The sequence below is a fragment of the Mizuhopecten yessoensis genome, unplaced genomic scaffold (genome assembly GCF_002113885.1).
Source record: "Mizuhopecten yessoensis strain PY_sf001 unplaced genomic scaffold, ASM211388v2 scaffold4819, whole genome shotgun sequence".
Classification (NCBI taxonomy): Eukaryota; Metazoa; Mollusca; class Bivalvia; order Pectinida; family Pectinidae; genus Mizuhopecten; species Mizuhopecten yessoensis.
In genome coordinates this window covers 427,888-442,296 of record NW_018405737.1, presented here as the reverse complement: position 1 = coordinate 442,296, position 14,409 = coordinate 427,888, and the positions used below count along the sequence as shown (strand labels likewise).

General features: G+C 35.8%; 1 protein-coding gene across 1 annotated transcript; it reads left to right on the top strand.

Moving 5' to 3' along the window:
* Nucleotides 1-402: 402 nt before the first annotated feature.
* On the top strand, nucleotides 403-13,678 carry LOC110449766 (homeobox protein vnd-like). Its single transcript, XM_021496823.1, has 2 exons — nucleotides 403-1,156; nucleotides 11,143-13,678. The coding sequence occupies exons 1-2, from the start codon at nucleotides 574-576 to the stop codon at nucleotides 11,685-11,687; spliced, it is 1,128 nt and encodes a 375-aa protein (XP_021352498.1). The 5' UTR covers nucleotides 403-573; the 3' UTR covers nucleotides 11,688-13,678.
* The last annotated feature ends 731 nt before the right edge of the window (nucleotides 13,679-14,409 follow it).

The window sequence follows — 14,409 nt, the reverse complement described above, 5'->3', positions numbered from 1 at the left end:
TAAAACAACTGATAACAATTTTGAGAAATAATTGCTTTACATGGTATCAAATAATAAAGTTAAACATTTACAAATATAAAATTTGCAGAAATGAATAAGATATACGTGAAAATCCTTGAAATCTTAAGACATGTGTATGTCTTCAATAATACAGGGAAAAGAAAACGAATAATGAAAGTGTCAAAGTGGGGATTTTGAAGAAGTTTTTTATCGGCAATTATTTAAGACTATCGTGGTTCTGTATCTATACTTGTTTGTAAATCAGCCCTACACATGACTGTAAGGGAAGGTTCCTTCCTGTAAGTTTAAGCAGGAAATCCCTGCGTCCCGTGATACGAGGCCGGCGCGGTGATTGGCCGAGACGGATACTGACTGTGGGGTTGCTGTTTCAGCAGAGAGCGACGGCCCTATACTGACGACTACATCAGCATGTGCCCGTCAATATAACCGAATACCCCTGGCTGAAGTGTTAATGTCACCATCCTCAAGAGGAGTAGAGTACAGGCGAGTAAGTGGTTGAGAAACATCACAACACTTGTTGTCATCAGAAATAGTGGTACAACTTTATAGAAGATGAATTTTAACCATCCTCTATCTACACCGTTTTCTGTAAGAGACATTCTAGGGAACTGGACAGAACATTGTGCTTTAGATTATCCTAACAACATGAATTTCATGACTGGAAATGGACACTGCTTGGACATGACAGGTAACAACAGAGTAGGGGACCAGGTAGGGTTCGGTAATAACTCTTCCTGCCTTTACGGCAGTACACCATCGCCGAGTGTCACACCAATGCAACAACCTACGTACACTACCTTGTCGTGTAGTCCACCAACTGTGTCCTCTATGGGAATGACACTTCACACGAATCCACAGACATCTCCTCTCCGCTCGGACCACATTATACCCGGGGGCAATCACAATCACTCCCAGGCCACGGGGCAGGCCCCACCCGGTCACGTAGGAGTGACGGAAAACACAAACGCCAGCTCAACAAGTATGGATCACGAAATCCCTCAGACCGGAGCTACATCTTTACCCGCGACAAACATGCTGGACCAACATCAGCATCACCATAACAGCCTCCAGACAGCATCACATGCCATTACTCCAAAACGTGAAGAAGATGATATCATCGAAATGGTTGAAAAGCGTAAGTATTCTACTTTTAAGTGGAGATATTGTAAGTGGTAGGAATAGTGTCTCGTTCATGAGGGTAATCAAGTGACTCTTCATGCTGTGTGTACATACATCGATTGGGGCACGTCCCTACTCTTACTTTCAGGTACTCGAACATTTCAGTATTCTGCACTATCGATAAGAGATTACAAGAGGGTACACTTAAGGTTCTATACATGTAAATTAAACCCGTTTTTCGATAGAGTGCTTACTTTTGCGTCCATGGCATGTTTAAAGATTATATCAACACCAATTTTATCCTCATCAATTGTATGCAAATCTATTCTTGCATTGTTGTTTGTTCGTTAGTTAAGTCCTTGTAAATATTTCTAATACGTCTCTTACTTAAAGCTCTTAATTTTGACATCCTCTTTACTTTTCGGAAGTCTACAAGGATATTCGGTGTATGATATTTAAATATAATTCGATATCTTTGAAGCATATCTTCATTAAACAATAGCTTGTGTCTATAACTGAAGTGAACTTACAAAAGAATACGAACAATAGAGCGGATAAAATAGCACAGTTGACTACTTTAAAATACTTTCCGAGTTAAATTATCATTACATTTTATCCAACAAGACTTAAACGTTAACCGTTTACTTACGATGATCAAGTATTTTATTTGTTTCCCAACGCTTATTTGTCGTTAAGGAAGAATGTTTCCTATTTAATGTATTTCTATATAATATTGTCGCCCAACATTTATTAATGTTTTAATAAGTTCTGCATTTCTTCTTAATATTTCACATTTCATAGAGTTTGAAGCTGAAGTGGTTTTGTCACATACCGTGCATTCATTTGTAAAATCAAGATGCTTGCTAAACCATGAGACACGATGACTTTAAGAAAAGAACTGGCTTAGAAAACACATTTGTCGCGTTTTCGTACTTAAAAAATTAGTCGTAATTCCTTCAATTAGTGGTTTATTTTATCTGGCACCACTGTGAACACACGGTAGTCGGTGGCCGTTCAGAATCCTTTTGCTCTCAGCGGTCCCCCAAACATTTCACACACCCCGGAATATACTGCCTGCTGTGATTTTGAATAAATAACTAAAAGAGACATGAATCTGAACGCTGGAACGGCTTCATTTCAACCAAGATAATGGATCTGACACTGAACTGTATGTTTCTTTATAAGAAATATGTCCTAAATTCGTTTAAATATAGTCGAAGGATGTCCGTTAATTATCTGGTTATTCTGCAGACAATTTTGTAAGACGCGTAAGGATAAAGTTGGGGATTTTATAATTCAGATAAGCTCAGAAAGATTTCGGCGCTAGATAAATGGCATTTATAAATGCCGAGACAAAAAATGAGGAAAAAAAGATCGAGAGAAAAAGATAGTTTGAAGTAAATAACATGTGTGTATCGGTTCTCTAAAAAAAAAACTTAAGAGAAATATGTCAGGAAATAATCACAAAAAAATGTATAGATGCATATAAAACAGCTTGACAATATTTTGACTGCAGAGCAAATGAGCTTTATTTTACTATCATTTAAAGTTGTCGTTTATTACGTTTATAATGTAAGAAAACTACTCAAATATCCTGTGTGACACGTGCGAGGGGTTTAATTACTACTTCAATTCAATGGATAACTCTTAAGGCCCATCAGTAACTCAACAAAAACCAATATTCATAATCATAGCAGGGTTTATCAAAATCAAAATACCGTTATATTATACTCAGAAACAATAGAGTTTGTGTATTTAACTCTCGGCAGGTTCACGTAACATAACCAGACAGTGTGTATCTTCCTTGTCTAAACGTTAATTGGTTCACACATCTCGGAAATGTGTACCTGATTGTCAAGTCCCATAGTCTTTTATCTTAAAATTCCACTTAAACAGGCTTTGTACTTAGACCATCAATTAAGTACTTATAATAGCTGCTCGCGGTCAATTGTATCTCACCATCACACTTGAAAGTACTTTACAAATTACATTTTGACGAGAGTACTTTATCTAAAATTGAACTTTGAAGTGTTTAATTAACATTACAATGACAGCATCACGGTTTTTAAAAACGATATCAGATCGAATGTCCGTTTATTGATAATCAAATGAGGAAGGAAGTACTAGGTTACATTTTTTATTTATCAGAATATATTTAATAGAAAGCGATTGGTTGAAAGTGTCACTTGTGAAATCATTGCAAATTACCTACGTCACTTATAATGTATACATATTGTTTGGCTCTGTTATCAAGGTATACGTAGTATAAACTGCTTATAATATATATTGAGCGCTCGTCCAGGGCCTATTCCAAGAGATATGCCGTTTTGCTCCTACAGTCAAAATTAGAAAATATTAGATTGAATTGAATGCAAGCAAAGATAACAGCCCACACAATGAGTTGTAATTGGAGTATTAGTTCTTTGTTCGGGAAACAAAACTAATTCAAAAGTATTTCCGATCGGAACATTTCCTATGCCTTATTTTCCTTCCTTTCTAAGTGTGTACGATGTAAAACAATAACAACAACAACTCTAGTATTGCCAATATATAAATGATCATTGCCGTCGTCCGCGTGTCTACGTGATGATCAGCTGACATTTGACCCGCTGACTGGTCTCAATCCGCCGGATACGATAGAAAGGAAGTGCCCGTTGCACTTTAGGTTCTCGGGATAAGCTGTGCGGTTTTCGGAAATCTGGCTTGGGCCGTGATACACCAACGCAACGTGTCAGAACTGTACCAAACCGGGGAAATCTGAGTTTCGTGTACATCCGGAAACGTCTCATAATTCATCGTAATTTATCCTAATGTATGTAAATTGGGTATTGCTGTATATTGTTTTCATCTTTTTTTTATTGTATTCTCTTATTTGTATTTTATCAAAGGTTTTTTCTTACACGATCAAACTTACTTACATTTATAAAGATGAATGTTGCCCTTAGGGAATTTGTAACGGAAATTAAATCATTGTTTTAAATTCGTATGGAAAAAGATATGATGTATAATATTGTATCATATGTCCCAAAATTTGAATAAAAGGCTTTCTCGGTTGAACAGAAATAATAACAAAGAATTATTGCACACCAGCTATTAGTACTAAGTTCAACAGAAATGGTTGTGCTAAACAATAAACTCGTACGACATCAAAGTATATCTGTAATTAGCATATGATATGCTGCTACTTAATGAGAACGTAAAGTCTAGATGAAGGCTATTTAGACATCACGGGAAGGTATTAAACCGCATGTGACGCTGTCCTCTCGGACATAACATTGTTAATGACTGAAGATATACACTGATCACAGAAAGAAGGTTAGTACATGTATATTAAATGCAATGTAACGTTTGATACAGGCGTGTAAGGAAAGTGTTAAAGGAAGCAGCTTGGTGGCTTCAAATTACTTAAAATAAACAAAACATATTTATGTAATATTCTTACCCTGATTTATTTATTGTATATTTGTCATGTCACTGACAAATTAAAAAAAAAAAAAAGGGACAGATAAGAATTTTGAGTGTTATATTATTGCGAAAAACGCTACCTGTTTATGATTGCGGTAAGCTACTTAAACTTGTGTTAGCTATTCTCCAGACACCACGCTATACATATACAAATGTCATGGGCAGTTAGATCTGGAGATATATGGCTATGGAATAGTTTTATCACTCTATCCTCTCTGTAAACTTCATTCAAATCGCTGCAGGGGGCCAACTTGAATCCCGCCGCTGCCACCAATATGTAAGCGGCAACGCTAAGCCAACGTGAGGGCTCTAATCCTTGGTTCAAAGGGATCCCAAGTATAGGGTTGTGGCGGCATAGAGCTGGCGATCAGGTCGAGAGCAGGGAAACAAAAGTCGATAAAGATGTATATCACGGGCAAAGATCCGCTTACTAATTAGTCCTTGTACCAATTTGTGGAATAATATTCGTATAGTTATTTGTATAATTTGATTTCGTCTACAATTTCTTATCCGTTAGATGGCGAACACTGGTTGAAATAGGATAAAAGTTGAAGTGTTGGTTAAATTATGAGTCGGTATTCGGGCATTATGATATTAAGTGTCTAGTCCTTAATATAATCTATGCCCGTGTGTAGCCGGCTTGAGACTGTCAACTCGTTACCGCCGTAATGACGGGTTGACCGATTGGCTTCGCAATTCACTTATGCATTTACAAATCTCATAATTTGTATTAAAGAATGTAATGAAGAAAGGATATTTTAAGTATTGGAAAGTATTTTTTTTAACTCAATAATTTTTACATAGGAAAGGGTATGCTTTTTATACATCTTTCAGATAGTGGTTTTCTTAACCTATATTGCTTCTCATTCGTGGATTAATTATCGAGCGACAGAGTTGATGAATCAGATATGATATTAGAATAAAAAGTTGAAATTAAAAAACTATCAAAATGAAAAACAAAAAGAAAACTGATATTATATTTAAATGTAATTTCATGAAAGCAAAAAAGTAAATTTTCTTAAACCATGTAAATACAAATGTTCGCATCTATCAGTTATAAAAAGTATCAAAAATACGTTTATTTCTCAACATTCAAAACTTGAACGATCATTGTTATGTTTTAAAAAGTGCACTCCACAACAAATCCGAATCGGTTTGTAAACACGCAAGTCAGTGTAACATGTTTAACGTTAACGGCAAAGCGGAAACTTTTATTAAAATGTATAAAGTTATCGCTACGATCTCTAAGCCACAGATGTTTAAATTTCGGATATAAATCTCACATATGCAATTTCCTAAAGCGATTTCCTGTCAGGAACTGTATTTCATTCTCTGCAAGTTTTCAACACAGAATCATCTGGCAATTTCAATTTCATTCTATCCGCAATTTTTAAACACACGCAGTTTTCGTGACTGGTGCCGGACTAATATGTGCAACTTACAAAACAAGTATTATTTTTTTTATTTTATTTTTAAATCTTTACGTTTGGCAAAGGAAGTGATAAAAACGCCCACGAAAAACTGTTTAATATCTACATCTAGAGGTATTCGAAAAATAGTACGAAACTGTCACATTCTCTTGATTTTATTAAAATATTTTAAATTTTCCGTGTACTTTTTTAATAACAACTGAATATTTCCAAACAATAAGTAATTGTTCAATTTTGTATATTGAAATAAACCGTTGTTTTCTACACTTAATACACCAAAGCATTGTTTTAAATATTTGCATTACGAATTTGAACAGTAGTTTTTAAATACGAGAATTAATAAGGTGATTAAGCTACATGTATGTTGTACCCTGGTACTGGGTATGCTAGAGGTAAAATGGCTTTAGATAAAACCGGGAGATTCAGTGGTAGTTTAATGATACTGTCCGGTATAAGGGAACTTATTGCCGAATGTTTTTTGGAGATTACATGTCAGTACGCTATCTTATATGAGAGTAGCGGAGACATTTCACGAAAGTAATATACAAATTTGAATACAAATTTAAGCTCACAATATACATGTACATTGTACCGGGCATAAAATGATTTAATAAAACATTTAAAACTGAAAAGGAAAATGTTGAATACGTTGGGAATTACGTAAACCTATCAACCCCTGCGGCAGACGTGAGACGGTCATAAAATAAATGTTTATTTACACGTAGATATTATCTTGATTTAATCTACAAGTTTATAGTTTATTGTCTTTTTCTACCAAAATAAAACGAATATCAAAATGTATTACAACTAGCTTCAAAATTATAAAATGTTTCCTTATAAATAGTACGCCATGTATATTTAATATATATTGTACCATACACTAGCCTCCATTCATAGTTTAAGCATTTAGTCGACGTTCCCGATGGCTGATAAAGTTTCAGAAAAAAAATAATCGTCAACTGTTTTTCATCAGAAAAGGGGGTCAGTCAGTTCGTTGGGTCTAAATATACGGCAATAAAATGTGTACCTCCCTGCTTGCTTCATATATCTGGCAGATTTCACGCTTCATCGTGATTCCAAGAGGACCGTAACCACATCACACGCGGAGCTTATTTATGAGTTATTGTATACCCTTGTGAAGTTGTGGACTTGTGTTCCGAGGAGTACCGAATGGGTACTGTTATTTGGGATATCTCTGGTATTTAGTTTGTATAAAGTTACAGAAGCTGATGGTGGTTACTCAACCGTGGCATTAGCCTTGGTTATAGTGATGCGGGGGAGAGAGGGTCTTTATACTAAGTATACAATGAATAATCGCTTTTACTACCTCTCGTCATTGAAGCAGATTTGCCCACCAGTATGTAAATATAAACATTCCGGAAGGGACAGACCATCTCCCCCTCCCCAGCGTATCACCCTTGTTAACATACCCCCTCCCCAATATATATATCGCTCCACGTATGGAGCCGTACCCAACAGAAGTTATCAGGCCCGGGACAAACCCGGGTCACTGATAATGTGTACGTGTGTTTCAGATGCCAGTGTAATTGTTTACAAACGTTGGCCTCTTTCATCGAGAGGAAAAGAACAAGATAAAAATAATTCCTTCAGCCAACCGAGATACCGGAAAAATAACCTGACAAAAAGGCCTGAAGATATTTATTTAAACACTTGAGGATGTCAATGAAATTAGAGGAATATCGAATGACATGACAAAGAAAGAACTAATTTGATATTTATGACCAACATCGGAAAAATCTTGTTTTTGCTTCAATGTATCTGTTTACTGAATGTTGTTTATTGGCTTAAATTATTTATCATAATCGACTGGTGAACATGTTATACAGATTATAATAATATTGTAACAAGGACAGTTCTAGTAATTGTTGATAAATAAATTCATTTCAAAAATACATTTACCAGAGTGATATTGGATCACAAGCTAGGGGTTATGTTTAATCCATCTCCTCTGAAACAAAGAAAAACTGTTAAAGAAAAGCACTAGGTAATCAACATGTTTTTAATTCCAGTATTAAATTATATTTCTAATACACGTAATTGAAATGATGCACAGATAAACATAATCTGAAATTGTTCCAGGATTCCGAGTAAATCCTCTTATTTAAAACATGAGACTTCCGCCTCTCGCGCATAAGCCGTAGACAGGTGAGTCGTATTTCCGGTACGTGTGTCAGGGATTTGGGAAAACCTTAGTCTTCCGGGATTATTTTCCTGAATCCATGCCAGCGGTTTTTGTGTGTTTAAATCATAACCCTTCATTACAACCAAGATTGCTGTGTGTGTATACCTAGTGTCAATGCCTGGATAATTTGTTTTCTTTTCCGCTTTGCGTTTCTTGATATATTCACTAATCGTCATATGTTTAAACACATATACAATGTATTTACAACTCATCTCAACCTTCAACACAACTTTTAATTGTCCAATATTCCCGATACTCCATGCAAATGTTATGTTTCTCTTATCAAAGACCTTATAATAAAAACACCATCCGGTTCCGTGTAAGCGCTCCGCATCCTCGCCGGTCCACGTGGAGTTGAATATTCAAAAGTGTTTCCAATTAATACTACGGAAATAAAGACACCGTACTTAATCAACAGCCACTTAATTTTAATAAAGAAATGACATTCCGTGAACATTAGTATATCCGTGAAGCTGGAGACGAGGGGTTAGCAATAGGCTGCCGTATACATGGTGTCTCAGCCTGCGGGTCTGGAAACAAAGTATAAAGAAAGTGCTGGGGTATAGGACCAATTACCGCGCCACAGTTGTACAGTTGGTTCTAATATCCGCGAAAACCGCCCCACTGTTGATCTTTGTAATAGTGAAGTCGTCCAAAAACCACATAGCGCTCACAATCATTCGTGAATTCCCTCATTTTTTAGTTATTTTGTTGTGCGTCCCTTACTCTACGTTTCTACATTTTTCTGTCAATTGGTCGCCATCAACTAATCTTTTCGTCCGATCGTTTCACTGTTGTCTGCTAATAGTTCCGTCTACTAGTCTTTCCGTTAATTTGTTTTCTGTCTGTCCATGGTTCCGTCTACTTGTCTTATTAACCGTCCGTTAATCTGTTGTATGACTATCCAATGATCTCCGTTTTTTCCGAATATGTACTGTACGTAATTTTTATAATATATTTTCTATTGGGTGACTTGCCTTTCTTCCAAAGCTCAGTGGTCAGTGGTTTGCCAGGCATTGCAGCGTGATTATACCCTAAATATATGCAGATTTTCATTTAAAAGTCCCAGTCTAGTACGCTGAACAAATCGACTATAACATGGTGAGACATTGTCGCCGGTATAGTTGTCCTGATATATCGCAGACCACACAAAGCACTGGTTGACCTTGTTATGACCTTATGGGAAACATGATTCAAAATGGGCATGTAACTGCACACTAAAACGTTAGATCTGGAACGACCCGATAACAGATGTGTGAAAGAAAGCTAGATTCGCCAGTAAAACTAACTGTTTAGTGTTGTACGGGTGTTTATCTGTTTGTTTACTAAGTGAACCACACACGGAGTCGAGCCCGGCGAGCTAAAACTAAACATAATGTCAACAAAACATGTCGTCTTTACCTTCCCGTACATTTAATCTGCGTCGGATACAAAAGCCACATACAGAGAGAACCAGACAAACGCAATTTTCCCTTTTTAACATTTTCTTTTTTTTTTTAATTTTATAGTTCTGACATAAAATTGTTTTCTATTGCAGCGCTAGTCAACGATCCAACATAAGTTATTTCAGTTTTCATTTTCTATTTCTTGAAGGAAAGTTGACCATGTGTTTGGGATTTTAGTTGACAATGTGGGAAGGGTGGTCGGGTTGTGCAAAGATAGCGCACTTGCCTTTCATCAAGGCGGCCGGGGTTCGATTCCCCGATCGGACGTGAAAAGGTTGGGGTCACCTGCCCGATCACGTGGGTTTTCTCCGAGTACTCCGGTTTCCTCCCAGACTAAGACCCCTACACGCTAACATCCAGGCTAACAAGAGTGATTAATATAAGTTGAAATAACTTGTTTCATAATTGTTGTAAAAAAAATAAAGTTTATATTTATATTTTACATGGTTTTAGTTCTCAATATATATATATTACCCCCTGCCCAAATCAATAAACATGATTCATAAATGATTTATTTCATCACAAGATGATGAGGATAAAGAATGAATTACTAAGTTGTCGCTGTACGCCGAGGTTTGTTCGTGACTGAAATATACATCATATCCGTCCGCATGACCTCGCCATCAATAAAACTAACACACAAACTGAAAGTGATAAGGCTGCATGTACACAACCGTACGGTGATGTTTCTCAGTCAAAACGGCGCAAATGATATCTTTTACATACAGTTCTACAAACATTATAAATAAAAGGTTCAATGTGGATGGTGTTCTGTAACACATTATAAATTTTATTCTAATAAATTTTATTCTAATAAATTTATTCTAATAAATTTTATTTGGGAATTTCCAATCCACTGTTACTGGAGCCCAGCTGTACACTACACCAATTACACTTGGTTATACTGTATGTGAGAAGACGACCGGAATGCACTCCTTAAACATGCACTTAACTGTGTTCTAGTTTAACTACAACACTTAATTACCATTATATAGCAACTTGAGAGAACAAAGCTATATTTTTATTTCGATTTACACTAATTGCCCCATTCGTATTGCTCATATTTGATTGTTTGAATTTTAAGATACATTTTATAGGTTTCGTTGTACTCATTTCCTTTCCTCTGATAAATTTAATTGTAAGTTTCAGCCCACTTCATCTCTCAAACTTGTTGCTTTAAATGTATAACTCTACACAATCGGTAAATTTGGGAATTTGATTATTATCCAAGAAAACAGTGATCCGTGATCAGAAAATTTTAAAAAAATGCATTTTATATAGTTATACATAATCGATATGTATTATAACTCAACCAAACCTGTGGATTTGTATAGAAAGTATCAACATATCCTCCTTACTAACACATGTTGCGAATACGAACCACACAGAGGTATTTAAAGGTGAATACTTCCTCATACGAACATGAACTTTAATCTTGTTTTGCTTTGTGTATTTTCAGATAAACCAAGTATCCTTAACGATTCCAGAAACGAAAATGAGAAAGACAAAACTACGAAAGACAAACAAGCAGAATGCCATCTAATGAAACAACGACAAAAACGAAAACCCAGGGTACTATTTTCTCAGGCCCAAGTTTACGAATTAGAAAGAAGATTTAAACAACAAAGATATTTATCCGCACCGGAAAGAGAACAATTAGCAAATATTCTGAAACTTACCTCAACGCAAGTTAAGATATGGTTCCAAAACAGGAGATACAAATGTAAGCGCCAACGACAGGATAAAAACGTGGAAATGGTCAGCATGCAGCCGGGACCACCTCGTCGGGTCCATGTCCCGGTCTTGGTGAGGGACGGCAAGCCGTGCCAGAACGTCACACAACCGTATTCCGCGCCTTATAATGTCAACCCGTTCGCCTACTCAGCACCACCTTACGGAAACACCATGAACAATCACGTGTCAACGATGAACCCAATGAACCAAATTCAACAAAGTGGATACATTTCACAACAACAGTTAAACCAGGGGATACGAGCCTGGTGACAATGAAACACGTGACAGGTGGTTTATTAATCTACAAGTGACGTTTCTGTATCATAAAAAGTAATGATCACCTAAAGACGTGGTGACCCGGAAGTCACCTAGAGACATAGTGACCCGGAAGTCACATAGAGATGTGGTGACCCGGAAGTCACCTAAAGACATAGTGACCCGGAAGTCACCTAGAGACATAGTGACCCGGAAGTCACCTGTAGAGAAGGTAACCCTGAATCAACAACAAAACAACACTTTCCCCACCTAATCCTGCTTGGTAAGGATAAAGTTATGCTCAGAGTGTATTGAATCGGGATTACGGATGATGCACAACATAAACAAACTAGAAGAGGTTGTTTGATTAATTTAATGCCTGTTTACTATGTCATGATCAATAATGGCCATGTCAAAATATACCATCAGGAATGCACCTTATGCTGACAATATGATGATATGTAAAATGAACGGTTTTGATAAATATTTGACTTTATGTGTCTAATGCTGTATCTATAGTTTCCGAAGTTAGACATACTTAGCGCTTTCTTATGTCTGGTTTTGCATATTCAGCGGCTACTGACAGTTTGGATAACAAAGAATATTTAAATCTCAGACACGTGCTATTTTATTATTTCAATGTAAGTTATACTCAGAATGTCATCGTACATGATATCGACAGTATCAGAGAATGTTCTGTTTCAGAGAGAGCGAAATCAAAGAATTCTTAAGTAATTGTAGGTGATGAATCACATTGAGAACGTCATTCTCTATTTTCATTTTATTTGAACTGTTTCCTGATATTTTACAGCATTAATTGTTTCGTAAGGTAACTGCTCATTGTTTTATGTGAGAATTGCTCTTGGTTATTTCCATTTGATTCGAAATGACAGCAACTTATTAAAATACATATTTTTTATAAATTGGCATTCATCCAACATGACAATGTGGCAAGTGTTGAACAAAAACTGACAAAAACCAAACAAACAATGTTGATAGCAAGCACCAGCTCCAGTATTTCTGGCGTCGATATAACGTAAATGTTATCCATGATAAATAAGAAATGATAACGCCAATAGGTAACATTCTCTACCAGAAATGATTATCATCAAAAAGGACACATGATTTTTTTATTTCTATCTGATCTAACAAAAATCTCCCAAGTGGCCACACATACTGATTTTGGTGCGAAAAGATTTAATCTTAAATAAAGTCACAATTAATAAGTATTTTGTCATTTGTAATCACGTATCACAGGAACACAAGTTTGCTTTCAATTACCCGCCTATAACAAAGACATTACATATTTGTTTGCTTTACAAGATCAATGTAAATACTTGATTTCAGTCTTACTCAGGAGAAACCAGGCATAACGCCGACTATAATTGTCGTCTCGCTTTGAACTCGTCTCGAACACATTCCTATGGTTTTTACCCAATCTCAGTATTGTAAGTTTGTATAACGCTATACAAACATTATTTTGTCATTTTTAAGCTAGTCATATACATATTGTTTTATGTTCTTTCTCAAATGTGGATGGTTTGTACAGAATAATAGAAAATGTTGATGAAGAGATAATTTTTTATGCATATATGGATTATATGTGATGCAATGTACAGATTGTTTAATACGTTTAGATTTTCTTCCCTTGCTTGATTTACAAATATTAATTACTGGAATAGCTCATTAGTTAAGATTCATTAGTAATTAATTTTAAAATGTTTCATGTTCTTTTGTTAGTATCAAAATGTACCAGAGTCACGTGTGTAAGTGTAAATGTTCGTCTTCACCTTCCTTGTGTGCTGACTGTGGAATCACCTTAATTGGACGTGACTGCGACAATTATAATATGTGTGTGTGACGTCACTCATGGAGTGGGTGTATGCCATCATCCTTAACTGCCTTATACGATTGTTGTTGTAAAATATGTGTGTAAGAATATACAAAGTATGATGGTGCAGCGAAAGATTGATCGATAATAAAAATCTATGGCGATTTGAAATAAATATAATTGTTTTTGTCTTGTGTAACTAGTTATACTGATCGTCTGCTTGTGATATTAGAATTTCGTTTTAATTTAAAACTAGACTCTCTAAGCAAATTACGTTATAAGAAAAACACACAGTAGGCTTTTCATAAGACTGGCGGTTATTATACTCTAAAATCAGTGGTCATTATACTCTGATATTAGTTATTATACTCTGAGATCAGATCAGCTATCATACTCTGAGACCAGATATTTTCCAAACAATCGACAAGTTGCGTTGTTCAGCGAAATAAATCGCAAGTACATTTTCAGCATTGTCGGAATACTATTAAAATATAAGTAAACAAGGATATATTTACAACGACGCAGAACAATCGAAACAAGCAGAAACCCAACCAATTAAAACCGGAAGAAGAATGTTAGGTCATTGAAATGAAAACAAAAAAATAAATGACAGGAAAGGATGACACGTGTTAAGTACAAAGTCAACTAGAAATCTTGTCTTACCAACGCACTTTAAAATCTTTGGCAGCAGCCCCGATCATACGTGCTACACAAGTGTTATTGATCATTATAACACATATGTACATACTCATACTACATGTATGACTATAGACAAAACGCCCTGACACGTCATCACGTGTAGGCTTGATCTATTACGTTCACCGTCAACACACTGAAACATTTTGTTGTAATGTCTTCATACGTAAAATATTGTTCTCTTAACACTGTCGTCAACACACTGACACA